This window comes from Guillardia theta (assembly GCF_000315625.1).
Source record: "Guillardia theta CCMP2712 unplaced genomic scaffold GUITHscaffold_66, whole genome shotgun sequence".
Classification (NCBI taxonomy): domain Eukaryota; class Cryptophyceae; order Pyrenomonadales; family Geminigeraceae; genus Guillardia; species Guillardia theta.
Window position 1 is genome coordinate 5,410 of NW_005434608.1, and position 12,647 is coordinate 18,056.

Sequence of the window (12,647 nt, forward strand, 5' to 3'; positions counted from 1 at the left end):
CCTGCCTCAGATAAAGGGATCCTGCCTCAGATAAAGGGATCCTGCCTCAGATAAAGGGATCCTGCCTCAGATAAAGGGATCCTGCCTCAGATAAAGGGATCCTCTAAACCCTAAACCCTAAACCCTAAACCCTACACCCTAAACCGTAAATCCTAAACCCTAAACACTACTTTTTTTAAATTTTACCAAAAAAGAGAATCCTAAGCTTTTTTTGGAAGCGCCCTACATCTTGGGATACTCAATTTCTCAAATCGCTAGATCTGAGCGATCCGACCGTAGTCGGATGGTCGGCCGTGGCAAGGCTTCCGGCGTCCGGGCCCATGGCGGCCCATGGTCCTCCGACCACTTGGCTCGAAGCTTGCCAAGAAGGACCGGTCATGTGCAATGTTGACCGTACTTCAGATGCCCGGCAGTCCGTTCTGCTACTCTCGGTTTGGCGGTTTCAGTCCAGTGCCAGGTGCCACGGTGAAGATCGGACTCTCGGATCAGGCCTGAGCTGCCCGGGCCGGGCCGCTGTCCGGCCGCACTTCAAGGCTTTCAAACCCGGAGCTACCCTATAACGTTTTTAAACTTCTCACTTCTCATGGTACCCCACCATTCGCCGCAGCTAAAAACATAATATACTGCATCCCTACCATGGGATTGAACATGAAATACACCCCCACCTTCCTATCTGAATGAACCGAATGAACTACCTACCCCTTGCCCTACCACCGCACGCGCTAGTTTGAGATTCTGACCACCCGATTATTTCATCCCAACATCCCCAAAGACCCCTTCAAAAGCCATATTTCAGACCGGTAGTATACTCTGTCCCCTAACAACGCAGTGGGATTCACAACTTTGTCCCCGACTACCCGTTCTTCAAAGACCCCAGTCCGGATATCTTGGGGGTGTTACCGCTGGTAGGGTCGGTGATTCTGGAGATGGAGAATGGAGAAACTGGCTGAGGGTGGGTATCTCTTTCAAAAAGTGGCTAGAACGAGGGAAAGGGGGGTAGAGATAGGCCGGAGGAGAGGTGGTTTGTCCTAAGGGGGTAGGGTGGTGGTAGGGTAGTATGCCATAGGGATGATCGCCTTGCACATTGCCGCTTTGCTCTCCTCTTCTCCTGTCCTGACTGCTGCTGTCTCGTCCTCAATCTTCACAAACTTCCTCTCGCTTCCCCCCTCATCCCCATCGTCCGTCCCCCTCCCGCTCTCCCCACTGCTCATTCACTCAAGCTCAACTGCCTCTCCTGCTTTTTCTTGCCCCTACTCCTTTTGCAGTTTCTTGAACGCTCTCCTGCACCACCTGCTTCTCCATCCAGTTCTGATTCTCAAAAACCTCAGAATATTGCATGATTGCATTGTTCTGCATTGTTCTGCTCCTGCTCCTCGTCCTCCACGTTCCTCATGCTAGTCTTGCTCTTTATGGCGACAGCTGTCAGTAATCCATTCAATATGATGCACCTCTCCTGCTTCTGATTCTGTCCACCCTCAAATCTCTGGTGTTGTATCTTTTATAGTCCCCTGCGTTCTCTTGACCGCCCCCCCCGCATACCCCAAACCCTTCTTGCTTCTGCTCCTTCTTGTCTCATTATCATTTTGCCCTCATTGCCTCGGCCGGCTTCCGCCTTGTGTTCTTGCTCATCCATATGTGCACGATCACCTATTACCCATGTCATGCTCAGGAACAAACACTTCTTCCTTCTTTAGCTTTCAAGTATCTCCACCCTCTTCGAGGGCTCGGGCTGAGTTGCCCACAGACGATCCTCATATGATATTCTCACCAACATTCTCGTCAAAACATGCTGATCACTCTGCTCGAAGTCCCAACAGAATCTTCCTCCATGACCTATCATATTGACCAGCTGATGGTACTGTGCAGATCTCACTCTATCTTATATGTCCTCTTCAAACAATCCAATGTCATGTCATTTCTTTGATTGAATGCCTCTTTAGATTCAAACTTTTTCTGTTCCTGTTTGCACTGGTTTAAGGCAGCTTGTTATGAATAGCATTCACCAGTGTTCTTGTACTTCTATCATTGCTGTTGATTATTCCACATGATTTGCAAGGCCCTGGGAATCCTGCTCCCTGCCGTTCCCTTAGTTCTTTTGGACTATACACTAACAAAAGGATTACAGCACCCGGCAGATAGCCTTCTGTATCCTGTTCTTGAGCGCCAACTTCAGCAGACCTGAGGTACATGCATGCTTGTGTGCTGTGTCCGAGTGCCAAAATGATTGCTGAATACCAGGTTTCTGGCTAGAAGTGAATGGTTCAGCGGATCTTTGCTATCTAAACTTCGCTGTTGATATTCTTGTACTTGTCTTGCGATGATTGACAATTATCATGGGAATTCCATGGATCAATCAGTAGAATGGGGAAATCAACTGCCGAATGAAAAAAGAAGCCTTGATGGTACTGATCAGGGAGCGGATGACCTCATTGCTGCTGTGAAAAAGGCAAAGCTTGAGTATGATCAGAATTGGGGAAAAGACAAAATCGTTAAAAAGATTGAAGATTCAGCAGCATATTCTTGTGATCAGCAGGATGTTGGTTTTCGACCAATCGAAACAAAAGAACCGACTTACACAGGGGTCCGATGGAGCGGAAAGAAGGGTAAATGGCGGGTAAGAATCAAAGCAAATGGCAAGGTAATTCAGATGATGATTTTGAGAACATCGTGAACAATGTGTTTCAGGACAACCATGTTGGCTTCTTTCAGGATGCTAAGAGTGCAGCACTGGCATATGATCGAGCTGTCAAACGTTTTTTTCCGAATTGGGAAACTGATCGATCGATCAAACTTAATTTCCCGCCAGACGACAAAGACAAGCAATCTTCTCATCCCAAGAACGAAGACAAGACTCTCTCCGGAATTAGTGCACTGTTGGCAACGGATGCAAGGATTTCGCTGTCACCAATCAAGTCTCTCAGCCCACATGGTTTTTCAAGGAACTCTTCTCAGCAAATAGAGATTCTTTCTGCTTCTGGCATGATGGCCCCAGCTAGCACAATGAGTGGTCAACTGCCTAAAGAGCAGAAATCTGGAACCTTGCTTGCCCCGCTGCAAATGAATTTAGATAAAGACAGAGTTAGTGACAAATCGTCTTTGGCTCACCTCCTCGATGATAAGACGGTTAATCTTCTAAATGTATGTTCAAACTATTTACCATCCGTACAGGCCCTGGCGAGGACGCCCAGTCCGGCTGGTACGACAACTCCCTCGAACGCTGGCGGCGGCAACGTATCGAATATCTCGACTCCAGCTACTTTACCATCTCCTTCAACTCTTTGGTCACCCGTTCATGGTGGACATGCCTCCAACCGTAGCAATGTTGATACTCCTCCGGGTATTTCAGGCCCCCCTCGTCTTTGTGCGGTAAGAACATTCCTCTGTATGTTTGATTCGAATCATGGCTTCTACAGAATGCGAGTATTGCTGGCGCGGTTGCGCCAGCAGTGTGGACGCCTGGTCCCCAAGCTCTGTCAAATCAGGATCGATATCCAGTCCAGCCTGGTGGTTTAAATATCGAACAAGAGGCACTAAAGGTACGTTCCTTGAAGGAGGAGTCTGGCTTCACATTGTTTTCTGAATTCGAATCAACTTTTTGTTTTCAGGGTCTAGTTGAACTTGGCAAGAACCATCATGTTGACTACGCGATGGCTCATCACAAGAAGACTGTTCAAACCATTTCTACATCAAACATTCGAACGAAAGACCATCTTGCGACCAAGTCTGAAAATGCGGGACCAAGTAATGACTCAAATGAAACTTTGAGTCACAACTTTTATCCAAGAAACACGTGGAGTTCTGTTGCTATAGGGAATTCCTTGACTGCTCAAACGTCATCGAACCGAAATAGGTGCCATCCGGTCGACCAGTTCTAATTCATGCTTACATATGTCGTAGGCCATTCGGAGATCCAGATCCCTCTGGGCGCAGAAGTCAAAATTTTCGTGGAGTAACGTGGGACAAAGCAAAGCAGGTATGCAGAAAACATTTACACGACAATGTGCTCACTGGAAGGAAAGATGTGGAGAGTTCGTCTTTGCTTGGCTGGCGGAGGACGGGAGCACATTGGGTACTTCTCAGATGAGCGCGAAGGAGCACTAGCATACGCAGAAGCGCTTCAGAGATTGAAGAATGAGCTTCCATTGTCTACAAAGCAGGATAGCAAAGGAGTTCTTGATAGGTCTACTACATTCCCATTATCTGCCGCCTCGAGCATTACATCCCCTCATCAGGCAAGTCTTTCTGCTTGACTTGGACTGTTGGTAATCGGTTACTTTTGCAGCACACCGGAGCTTTCAGTCAGGTTGGCAGCGATCTGACAGTAAGTCTTATGCAACATGACAGTTGAAGACTGATACTATAAGCAGAGAACGTTCAGCCTTGCACAAACGGTTGGGCCTGGTAGATTGAATGCTGTAACCAACTGGCAACGTATGGGCATCACGGGTTAGTTCCTTCTAGTATTCCTTGGCGGAGCCTCTGACGTTCTTTCTCATATACACAGAGAACAGCACTCCTCCAAAGTAGACTGTATCCAACGCCCGCGTCAATTTCATCTATTCATTTTCTCTTATGTTGACCTCATATCAGTCGAACTCATTTCCGGCTCTATTGGCTTTATTTCTTCAGTAACGTCTGACTTCGTACGTACGGTCTTCTGTTCTCTCAGATTTTGCAAAAGAAAATCTTTAAGGGCATTCTTCCTGTCATTCCTGCATCTATCACCTGCCTGAAAACGCGATGAACCTGCACGGGCGTCAGAGCGGGCGACCAGACATGAGTTTCACATGTGGGAGACTGACTCAGCTAAGTCCTTGCACAGCGGCCTCAAACCATATCCAGTGCACTGCATGCTAAGTTAAGTGTTGTGAAGAGATCGTGTTGTATCGCACCAACGCCGGAGGAAGCAACATGTCAACACCATCCGCTCTCCAAGTTTGGCTGAAAGAGAAATATTTCACCGTGTGACTAAGAGCGTACTTTCTGTTGTCTGTGAAATTTTCTCTCTCTGGTGAAACTGTCCACCTAGCAACACTGTCAGGCTCGAAATGACTTACTGCCACTACCTGCTTGCCAACATTCTTGAGTGGATTCCCTGCTCGTGAAACCTCACGTCATTCAGATCATTACGTGCAGACATCTTTTTCAGAGTTTCTCCATTTTGAGTGTTTAGGTAAAGTGTCTGCAGACATGTTACAAAGGTTTGAAGCTGATCCTGTGCTTGCTTGGTTCGTTTCAAAATGAGGTCGAAGATTCAAAAGCAGTGGCGTCCGGTTATGGAGCCGATTCATCTTTCTGATGGAGTTGCAAACCGACTCGTAATAAATCCTATAGTGACTTCTTTTAAGTCAGTTTCACATCTGGTTGATGTACAACTCTCACGGCCGACACCCGGAATCGCTATATGCTTCAGGTTCAGGTACATCGACATCAAGGACTCTTCTGCTTAACTTCCTTGCGAGTCAAAAGTAAAGCATGAAAGCATCTTGTTACCTTGCAGTAAACTATTGATGGACAAACACCAAAGATGTATGACAAATGTTCTTTCAAATTGAGCGCCAGTGTGAGTATATGATTTTGACTCTACATTAAATCATGCGGAGAATCAACTCAAAGCATCACAACCTTTACCTCTTGACAACCTTCAGCGCAATCTCGCAAACCAAAGTCTTTGACTATATTTCCAGAATGTGGGACAGTAATGATAATAGGCAAAACTCCGTATTCATACACAACAAGCTCTTTCAACAAGACGAATTCTGCGCGATGTTTCACGAAACCTTGCTCGCAGCTATCAGGTAGGACAGGCATGGCAACCCCTGAAAGCGTGTACCATTCAACTTGACCACCACATACCAAAGTCCATCCAATATCCGCGCTGATTCCTGTGGGCATCAACGAGCGTCAGCTATGAACCTCGAAATTAAAATAGTCAATGTCATCGCAAGACTTTCCTGTCCAACATTCAAAGAAGACCAGCTCCATGTTGCTCTCTGACCTAGGATTTTGACAATTTCGTTATGGTGAAATCTGGGCAAACTGCTAAGCATAGCTACGTTTAAAGTTTCGAAGTAATCGACCTTCTTCCATCAGGTGCATACCAGGAGTAGGTAATTTTATCAAGCTTTTCCACCAGAGAGAACTTGACGTTGCAATATATCTTCCCAGCGCTGGGGAGGACCTGCCACCCACGTCAAGATTGTCGGGTAAGAGCTGAATTCTACGTAGAACGCGGTTATTCCCGGAGCAGAACTGGATCTTGCATCTAGCTCTAGCAACCTTGCGAAGAAAATAACCACCAAAAATGCCTTGGTGATACCAACCACTCAGGATCAATGCTAGATTCTTCCTCCCGATCCATTCTGACAACAGAACTGGAACGTAATCAGTAAAGACTAGGGATAATAGGGAGATCACTGGGTCACTAAACGACTTTCATCTGATGCCGATGTGTACCCACAAACTTCAAGAGGGTCAAGGAATTCAAAGTGGGCCGCAGCAACATTGCGCTAACCTTTCCAGTCGGCGATTTTCTTACTAGAACCTTTAAAGGAAATAGTGTGCTAAGGATACTCGTATCAATTAGATCACTGCCTAATTCCAATTTACCTCATGATTGAGCTTCTGCAGGGCTTCAAGAATGGCTTTTTCGTTTCTCAACGCGATGTAGGGGAAACATTTGCTCAGTTTGCACTCCATTATATTTTTGTTGCCATGCTCTGCTTGTTCTTGTCCAGCACTTGCTCCCAACCCAAGCGAGGCCTCAAGTTCTTCAACGTCCATCTTCAACTCAACTGATATGACGATGCGTGATGCGAAACCATAGTCTGCATCAAAGACGGTATGAACTTTCAACAACTTGCCCTACAACAGCTATAGAGGGGGGGTACTGATAACTTTGTAGATGGGGGTGGGTGGGTATGCCAGTTTTGCCAGGGGTCAGCAGAAACCGGAGATGATGGTGGAGCCAAGTAATGGCCTGAGCATGGGCTGGAGTAGGGGTGTAACGAAGGGGAATATGAGGGGTACTCAACCTCTTGTGGTTGACTGATTTGGACTTTCGGAAGAGGCGCGGACGACATGCGGGGAAGGAGGCTAGCGATGGGCGTCCTTGCGCTGCTCCTGGTACTCCTTCGTCGCCTTGCAACACATTTTTATGTTTGAATCATTCTTCTTGTCACCTTTGCTTCTCAACCCTCGACTGTTATGCCAAAGCATTCGCTGACGTTGTCATGCCAGTCCATAGCTGTGGCTGAGAAGGCAGAAGATCTTGAACCGAATGCAAATGAGGCGGCAAAGGATGAAGAGGCTGCAGCGAAGGAGCACTTTGAGGAAGATGATGTCAGGCCCTCTGCTCTTACAATCAAGTCGTACAACTGCACGGAGATTGTTCCAACTCTTCCAGCGAGGTGCATCGACAATCTTCGAAAAGATGCTTGGATAATTCTTGTTCTAGGATGGCTGTTCATGCAGACTCGTGTAGTCTTTGGAGGAAGACTGGGCACGTAGAGGATGAGTGCGACATACTCTTTGTTCTCAGTTCTGTTTCTCATTCTAGGTTGATCAGGTTCCGAAGAAAGCTTATGGATTTTGGCTTGAACTGCCTCAGTCTCACCCCCTCAGATATCAGTTTTCTCACAGCTGACGGAGATCCTGCATTCCGCACATCCGAAAAGTTGTCAATGTTTCGCTTTCATCTTTTGGTGCTCATCAATGTCGCAGGTATTTTGACTGGGGGGTGCAGATAACTGTGCGAGATTGCAATGGACATCCGATGGTACAACGGCTGTTCAAACACGCAATCTTGACAGCTACGACCAGGCTGTCATCAAGGAAAACTTGCTGCATTCATTCGCCCACATGCCTCGTGCTGAATATGTTGTAGAGCTTCCAGATGGTAGGCTGTTCGTTCCCCCCATTGCGTGGGTCACGTTGTGATTCGACAGGAACTGAAGTTGCCAGGAGCAAGCAAGGATCATTTCTTTCAGATACATTCATGGTGTTCAATACTGATCCCTCAGCTGCTGCGGATGAGGGCGAAGGTGAAGAGGGAGCAGAGGCAAGCCCCAAGGGGCCAGAGCCTCTCGCATATGCCCGATTAAGCAAAGGGAGCAAGATTCGTGGCCAATTTTGTGCGTTAATCTGTGCGACTCTTCTGCCAATAGCCTAATGATGAACAGGTATGGGTGGTGCCTGGCGATTGAACGTCAATGAGTACGCTGGTGGATTTTGGAGTGATCCCAGGAGCAGGTTGAGATCAAGGATAACTTTGATAGATCGTGTTGATTTGTGAGTTTTCAGAGAGGTTCTGATGGTTCTAGTGACGGTGAAGTCTGTGCGTGATGCCGATCGGGACAATATGGGCCGGGTGAGCGAAGCAAGGTAATTATCAACAAGCTTGGAAGGCAGCACATTGATGTGAATGCTGTAGATGCCAAGAAAGCTTCTGGCTGTCAATTGTCGTTGTCCCGCTTTTTCTTTTGGCAATCGTACTCGCGTTTTTCTGCTTGCCGGACAGTGCTTGCAGCATCATCTGTGGATGCTTCAAGCGGATGAAATATCATCCGGTCTAAAGAGGCTCAAGCGTAATTAGTAGACCTGGATCAGAAGGGGATGCAGGGGATGCAGCTTAAAATCGCCCTTTATCCTTGCAAGCAACTATTTTTTTATCTAGCTTTGCATGTTAGTTTAGATTGTGCAAAATTAATGGCGGGAAAACATTTCTCAACTAGTTGGCTGTCTTGTTCATAGTGAATTTGAGAAATACTTTAAAAACTGACCGAAACTCCATGTCATAGATTCCAATGCTTTCTGAAAATCTTTCATGCTTTGCTCTTACGGCCACTATCCTGTTTGATATCTTTAGTTCGCTTCTTCTTGATTACTTTTTCTGTTTCATCGGGTTTGCTTCGTTTCTTAGGAGTTGATTTCTGTGACGGACTTTCTGCAGGTTTCTTTTCACCGTCCTGCCTTTTCTTGTTCTTGCTTGTTTTCTTGGGAGGATTCTCAATTGGGAGGGCTCTTCTCAGCTTGACCGTCCTTTCCCCGACAATGAAAGGATGCTCTTGTGTCCTGAGCCTTCGTGAGCAACACAACACGTCGTAGGTAAGACAAGACGAAAACATAACTCGACGCCACATCATAGCATAACATGTAGTTATGGTTATCATCATAGCAAGTTGTCACAGCGATGATTTGAGGACACGTCGTCATCGCAACGAAGTCATTGCAAAATGCAGGCTTCATACATGTCAATGACTTCCGATGCCATCGCGGCGGTTTCCAAGTCGAAGAAGCCCCACCTAGCACTCACATTATCGGGCCTCTGTCACTTCCGATGCTCACCCATTGTTCCGCGGTCGTCTGCCAGGAAACCGAAGGCCAAGTATATTGATCGGCACTTTGGTCAAATGCTTCTTGACATGATCTTTCAAACTTTGCAAAAGCTCTTCTCCTTTCAAGCGATAAGGAGCCCCACTGAAGAAAAGCGTGTTTAAACTTGTTTCATTAACTGCTCTGTTAAACGAAGCAGTGCCCTGTGTCCAATTGATCAAAGCAAATTTAAAAAGAAAAAAAGAGTGACACAAAGTTATGAAAAACCTCGGCATCTTTTTGAGTTGGAAGCTTCTTCTTGGCTGCAGTGACCTCCTTGGCCGGCTTGTCTTTCGATTTCTTTTGGGGTGTGTTGCTAGTTTCACCTTCCATCTTTCGCCTCTTCTTCGCTTCACTCACTGACTTCTTCTGACTTGCTTGTGCACTCTTCTTTACCTTCAACTCAGCCGACCCTCCCCGCAGGCTCAGGAGAGCAGGACATCTCTCCGATCTCACTCGCGCGCCCGCTTGACCCTCGGATCCGTGGGTTTCACTGAGAGCTGAGAGCAGGCAGGTCAAGAGTCCCAGCAACAGCCAACGACGCGAGCTCATGTCGCACACTCCCAGCCCCTCCATTCCGCCTCTTGTTGTATCCCGTGCTCCCCGCCACCCCCCGCCTCAGCTGGAAACCTCTGGATTGGAAAAACCAATTAAAGAATGAGTTCAGCTGCCTCTGTTTCTCAGTATCCCTTATCCTGAGGTGGACTGGTAAAGTTATTTTTTTTGGCCTTCAAGTAAATAATGCTGACTTCTCTGTCGAGTCAGTTGGAGTGTTCCTCGATAATACTGGTATTACTAGGCTGCCACACTGACCGCCGGGCTCTTTCAGTTGCCGTGACTCGTCAGGATCTTCGAAAGATCAACCGCAGCCTGGGCAGCGTTTGTCATGATTGACTATGATTGACTAACCGTGACACAGACTCCAGAAGCAGTTTAATAACAAGAAGACAAATGGGGTCCACACGCTTAGATCTTCGTCACATGGCAAAACCTGTAAATGTTGATTAAAAACGCAGGTCGTTGAAGCGCCAGACACCCACATGCCATTGACGGGAGTGATGGGAATCTTGTATGGATGCGACTTGTCGTCTTGACCTTGCGCTGGTGAGAACTTGTATCTCGAGAAGAGAAGTCCCAATACGATCCTTGACTGCATGGAGCCATTGACTTCAACACCAGCAGGTTCAATCGCATACCTCAAGAAGCGAGAAGTGTTGGCCGAGACAGTTGCGAGGTCCTGCCAAACCAGGTAAGAGGGTCTGGGGAGGGGAAAGGGGGCGAGCAAGACACCGTTGATGAAAGGGAGAAAAGCCCAAGGGTCAACACCTTCTCCGAGGCCCAGCTGAGGCGAAGGCGTGTCGAGGACGTCTTAATCCTCGTCAACCATTGACATTGAAATCTCTGCACTAACCGAATCTCGAGGGAAGAAATTCATTCACGTCTCCCTGCAAATCAACAGTGGTTATTGATGCGAATCAGGATCAATCAGGCTCTACGAACGTTGGGCCAAAGATCCTGCCGTTTGTGTATTCCATCCATGCATATCAGAGCCACAGCCCCCTGAGGGATGCTGCGAGCAAATATGACCATGTTAAAGAAAGAAACACAAAAGAGGTCAAAACAATACCTGACGTCTCCAACAACATCGGGTTGGACCACCTCTCTAGTAATGACCGGGACTGGAGGATGAAGTCGCAAAGTTTCTCTCAAAACGTTGAAGGTGAATGGCAAGGAATTTTGCAATTCGTCATAAGAAGGACGCGTATCATCTTTCGGGAAAAGCGACTTCGATTCGTTGTAAAGTTTCTGCCTGGTTTGTTCACTTTTCATCACTTCCCACAGGGTCCAAGTAAGCATGCACGCTGTGGTGTCATGTCCAGCAAACAAAAATGTTTTCAATCCATCCCGCAGGTCTTGTATGCCGTCTTTTTGAAACTGAGCTGGGTCCACACCTAATCTGGCTTGTCACAAGAAGCGACAAACTGGCATGTCATGCCTGATAAAATTCGATCCAGTATATATTTTGGAGAGTTCTTTTCCTTAGCATTCGCCATGGATTGCCAACGATCATTGATCTGTAAGAGAAATTGTCAAGACTGCGCGAACAGAGCAAATGATGTTGACAAGCACACATCTTCTTACTTTTGCCACGAGATAATCGTTAAGTTGTTTGACCAGCGATCTGTGCCTCCACCATGCGTTTGTCGGAAGATACATGCGGTAGGGATACCAAATTCTGTCGTTGCATTCTAAAGCAAAGATCAACGACTGATACAAGCATCGGAGTGTAAAGGACAGATGCAAACACGGCACGTACCATCGATGATGGGAAGGTATAGGTTTGAAATCTCTCGATCGCTCTCTGCAGGCTCAACTCCCAGAACAGCGAGAGAAATCACTTGCAGTGTCAATTTTCTGAATATCTCTGCCATGTCCACTGCAGCCCCACTCTCTGCTGCTGCATCCAATGTCTGAAAGAGGTTTCTCGTTATCTCTAATGCGGCACTGGCAACCTCCTCCAAGATTTCAAGTTTGAAGGTTGGCGCGAGCTCTCGCCTAAGCCTGTGCCAGCGCTCCCCTTCGCTAGTGACGATCCCAGTTCCAAGAAGACAGTCAAAGACTTTGTAGGTCCCCGGGTCTTTCCGGTAGTTCTTTGCCTTGGTTTGAAGCACATGTCGAGCAAATGCAGGGTCAGCCATCACGATGTAGACTCGTCCAAGCACATGCATGCGGAAGAAGTTGCCGTGCTCTGCTGACAGGGCTCTGAAGGTGTCCCAGACATTCCCTTGCAGCAGTTTCAATGCGTGGCCTAGGAATGGAATCCTCCCAGAGGGGCAAGGAATGTGCCTGCACTTGAAAGAAAGGTATACTTCTTTGAAAGTGAGCTGTGCTACGAAGAACAATACAGGCAACACGCCAAGCAACCACAGATGATCCGGAGAGAAGAGTGAGAGCACATAGCTGTCTAACATACTGACGGGCGGCTACGCCTCCTCTTCCTCCTCGTCCTGTGCGCCACTCACGAGCCGCCTGATGACAAACGTTTGAGGGGGAATTGAGCAAGCAAGTCCCCCTCAGAGTTCAAGCGAAGACAGCATCCGGTGCCAATTCGAGCAGTACAAGCGAATTTGAAACGGCTTGACAAGCCGTTTCACGTTCAGCGTGAAATCAGCGTGAAATGGCCCTGATGAGCCTGACTACCTCTAGCTAGGGTGAGGATGGATCGAAGTTAGATAATAGCAAGACAATGCATCAAGTAATTGAAGGAGCCTGAT

At 47.3% G+C, this 12,647-nt stretch overlaps 3 protein-coding genes across 3 annotated transcripts; 2 read left to right on the forward strand and 1 right to left on the reverse strand.

The window, feature by feature from the left end:
* Positions 1-2,123: 2,123 nt before the first annotated feature.
* Positions 2,124-3,953, forward strand: GUITHDRAFT_164611 (hypothetical protein; the record flags this gene model as incomplete). The annotated part of the gene is made up of 8 exons (XM_005827424.1): positions 2,124-2,183; positions 2,239-2,638; positions 2,686-3,138; positions 3,169-3,196; positions 3,347-3,366; positions 3,414-3,536; positions 3,606-3,741; positions 3,898-3,953. Exons 2-8 carry the CDS (start codon positions 2,318-2,320, stop codon positions 3,951-3,953), a joined length of 1,137 nt encoding a protein of 378 aa, XP_005827481.1. The 5' UTR covers positions 2,124-2,183; positions 2,239-2,317.
* A 3,253-nt stretch (positions 3,954-7,206) lies between these two features.
* Positions 7,207-8,573, forward strand: GUITHDRAFT_113291 (hypothetical protein; the record flags this gene model as incomplete). Its single annotated transcript, XM_005827425.1, has 9 exons — positions 7,207-7,409; positions 7,457-7,516; positions 7,568-7,675; positions 7,723-7,777; positions 7,822-7,897; positions 7,947-8,132; positions 8,181-8,250; positions 8,302-8,382; positions 8,432-8,573. The coding sequence occupies 9 exons, from the start codon at positions 7,207-7,209 to the stop codon at positions 8,571-8,573; spliced, it is 981 nt and encodes a 326-aa protein (XP_005827482.1).
* A 1,703-nt stretch (positions 8,574-10,276) lies between these two features.
* On the reverse strand, positions 10,277-12,344 carry GUITHDRAFT_88667 (cytochrome P450; the record flags this gene model as incomplete). The annotated part of the gene is made up of 8 exons (XM_005827426.1): positions 10,277-10,522; positions 10,569-10,609; positions 10,663-10,740; positions 10,869-10,942; positions 11,000-11,307; positions 11,352-11,447; positions 11,515-11,621; positions 11,690-12,344. 8 exons carry the CDS (start codon positions 12,342-12,344, stop codon positions 10,277-10,279), a joined length of 1,605 nt encoding a protein of 534 aa, XP_005827483.1.
* Between the last annotated feature and the right edge of the window lie 303 nt (positions 12,345-12,647).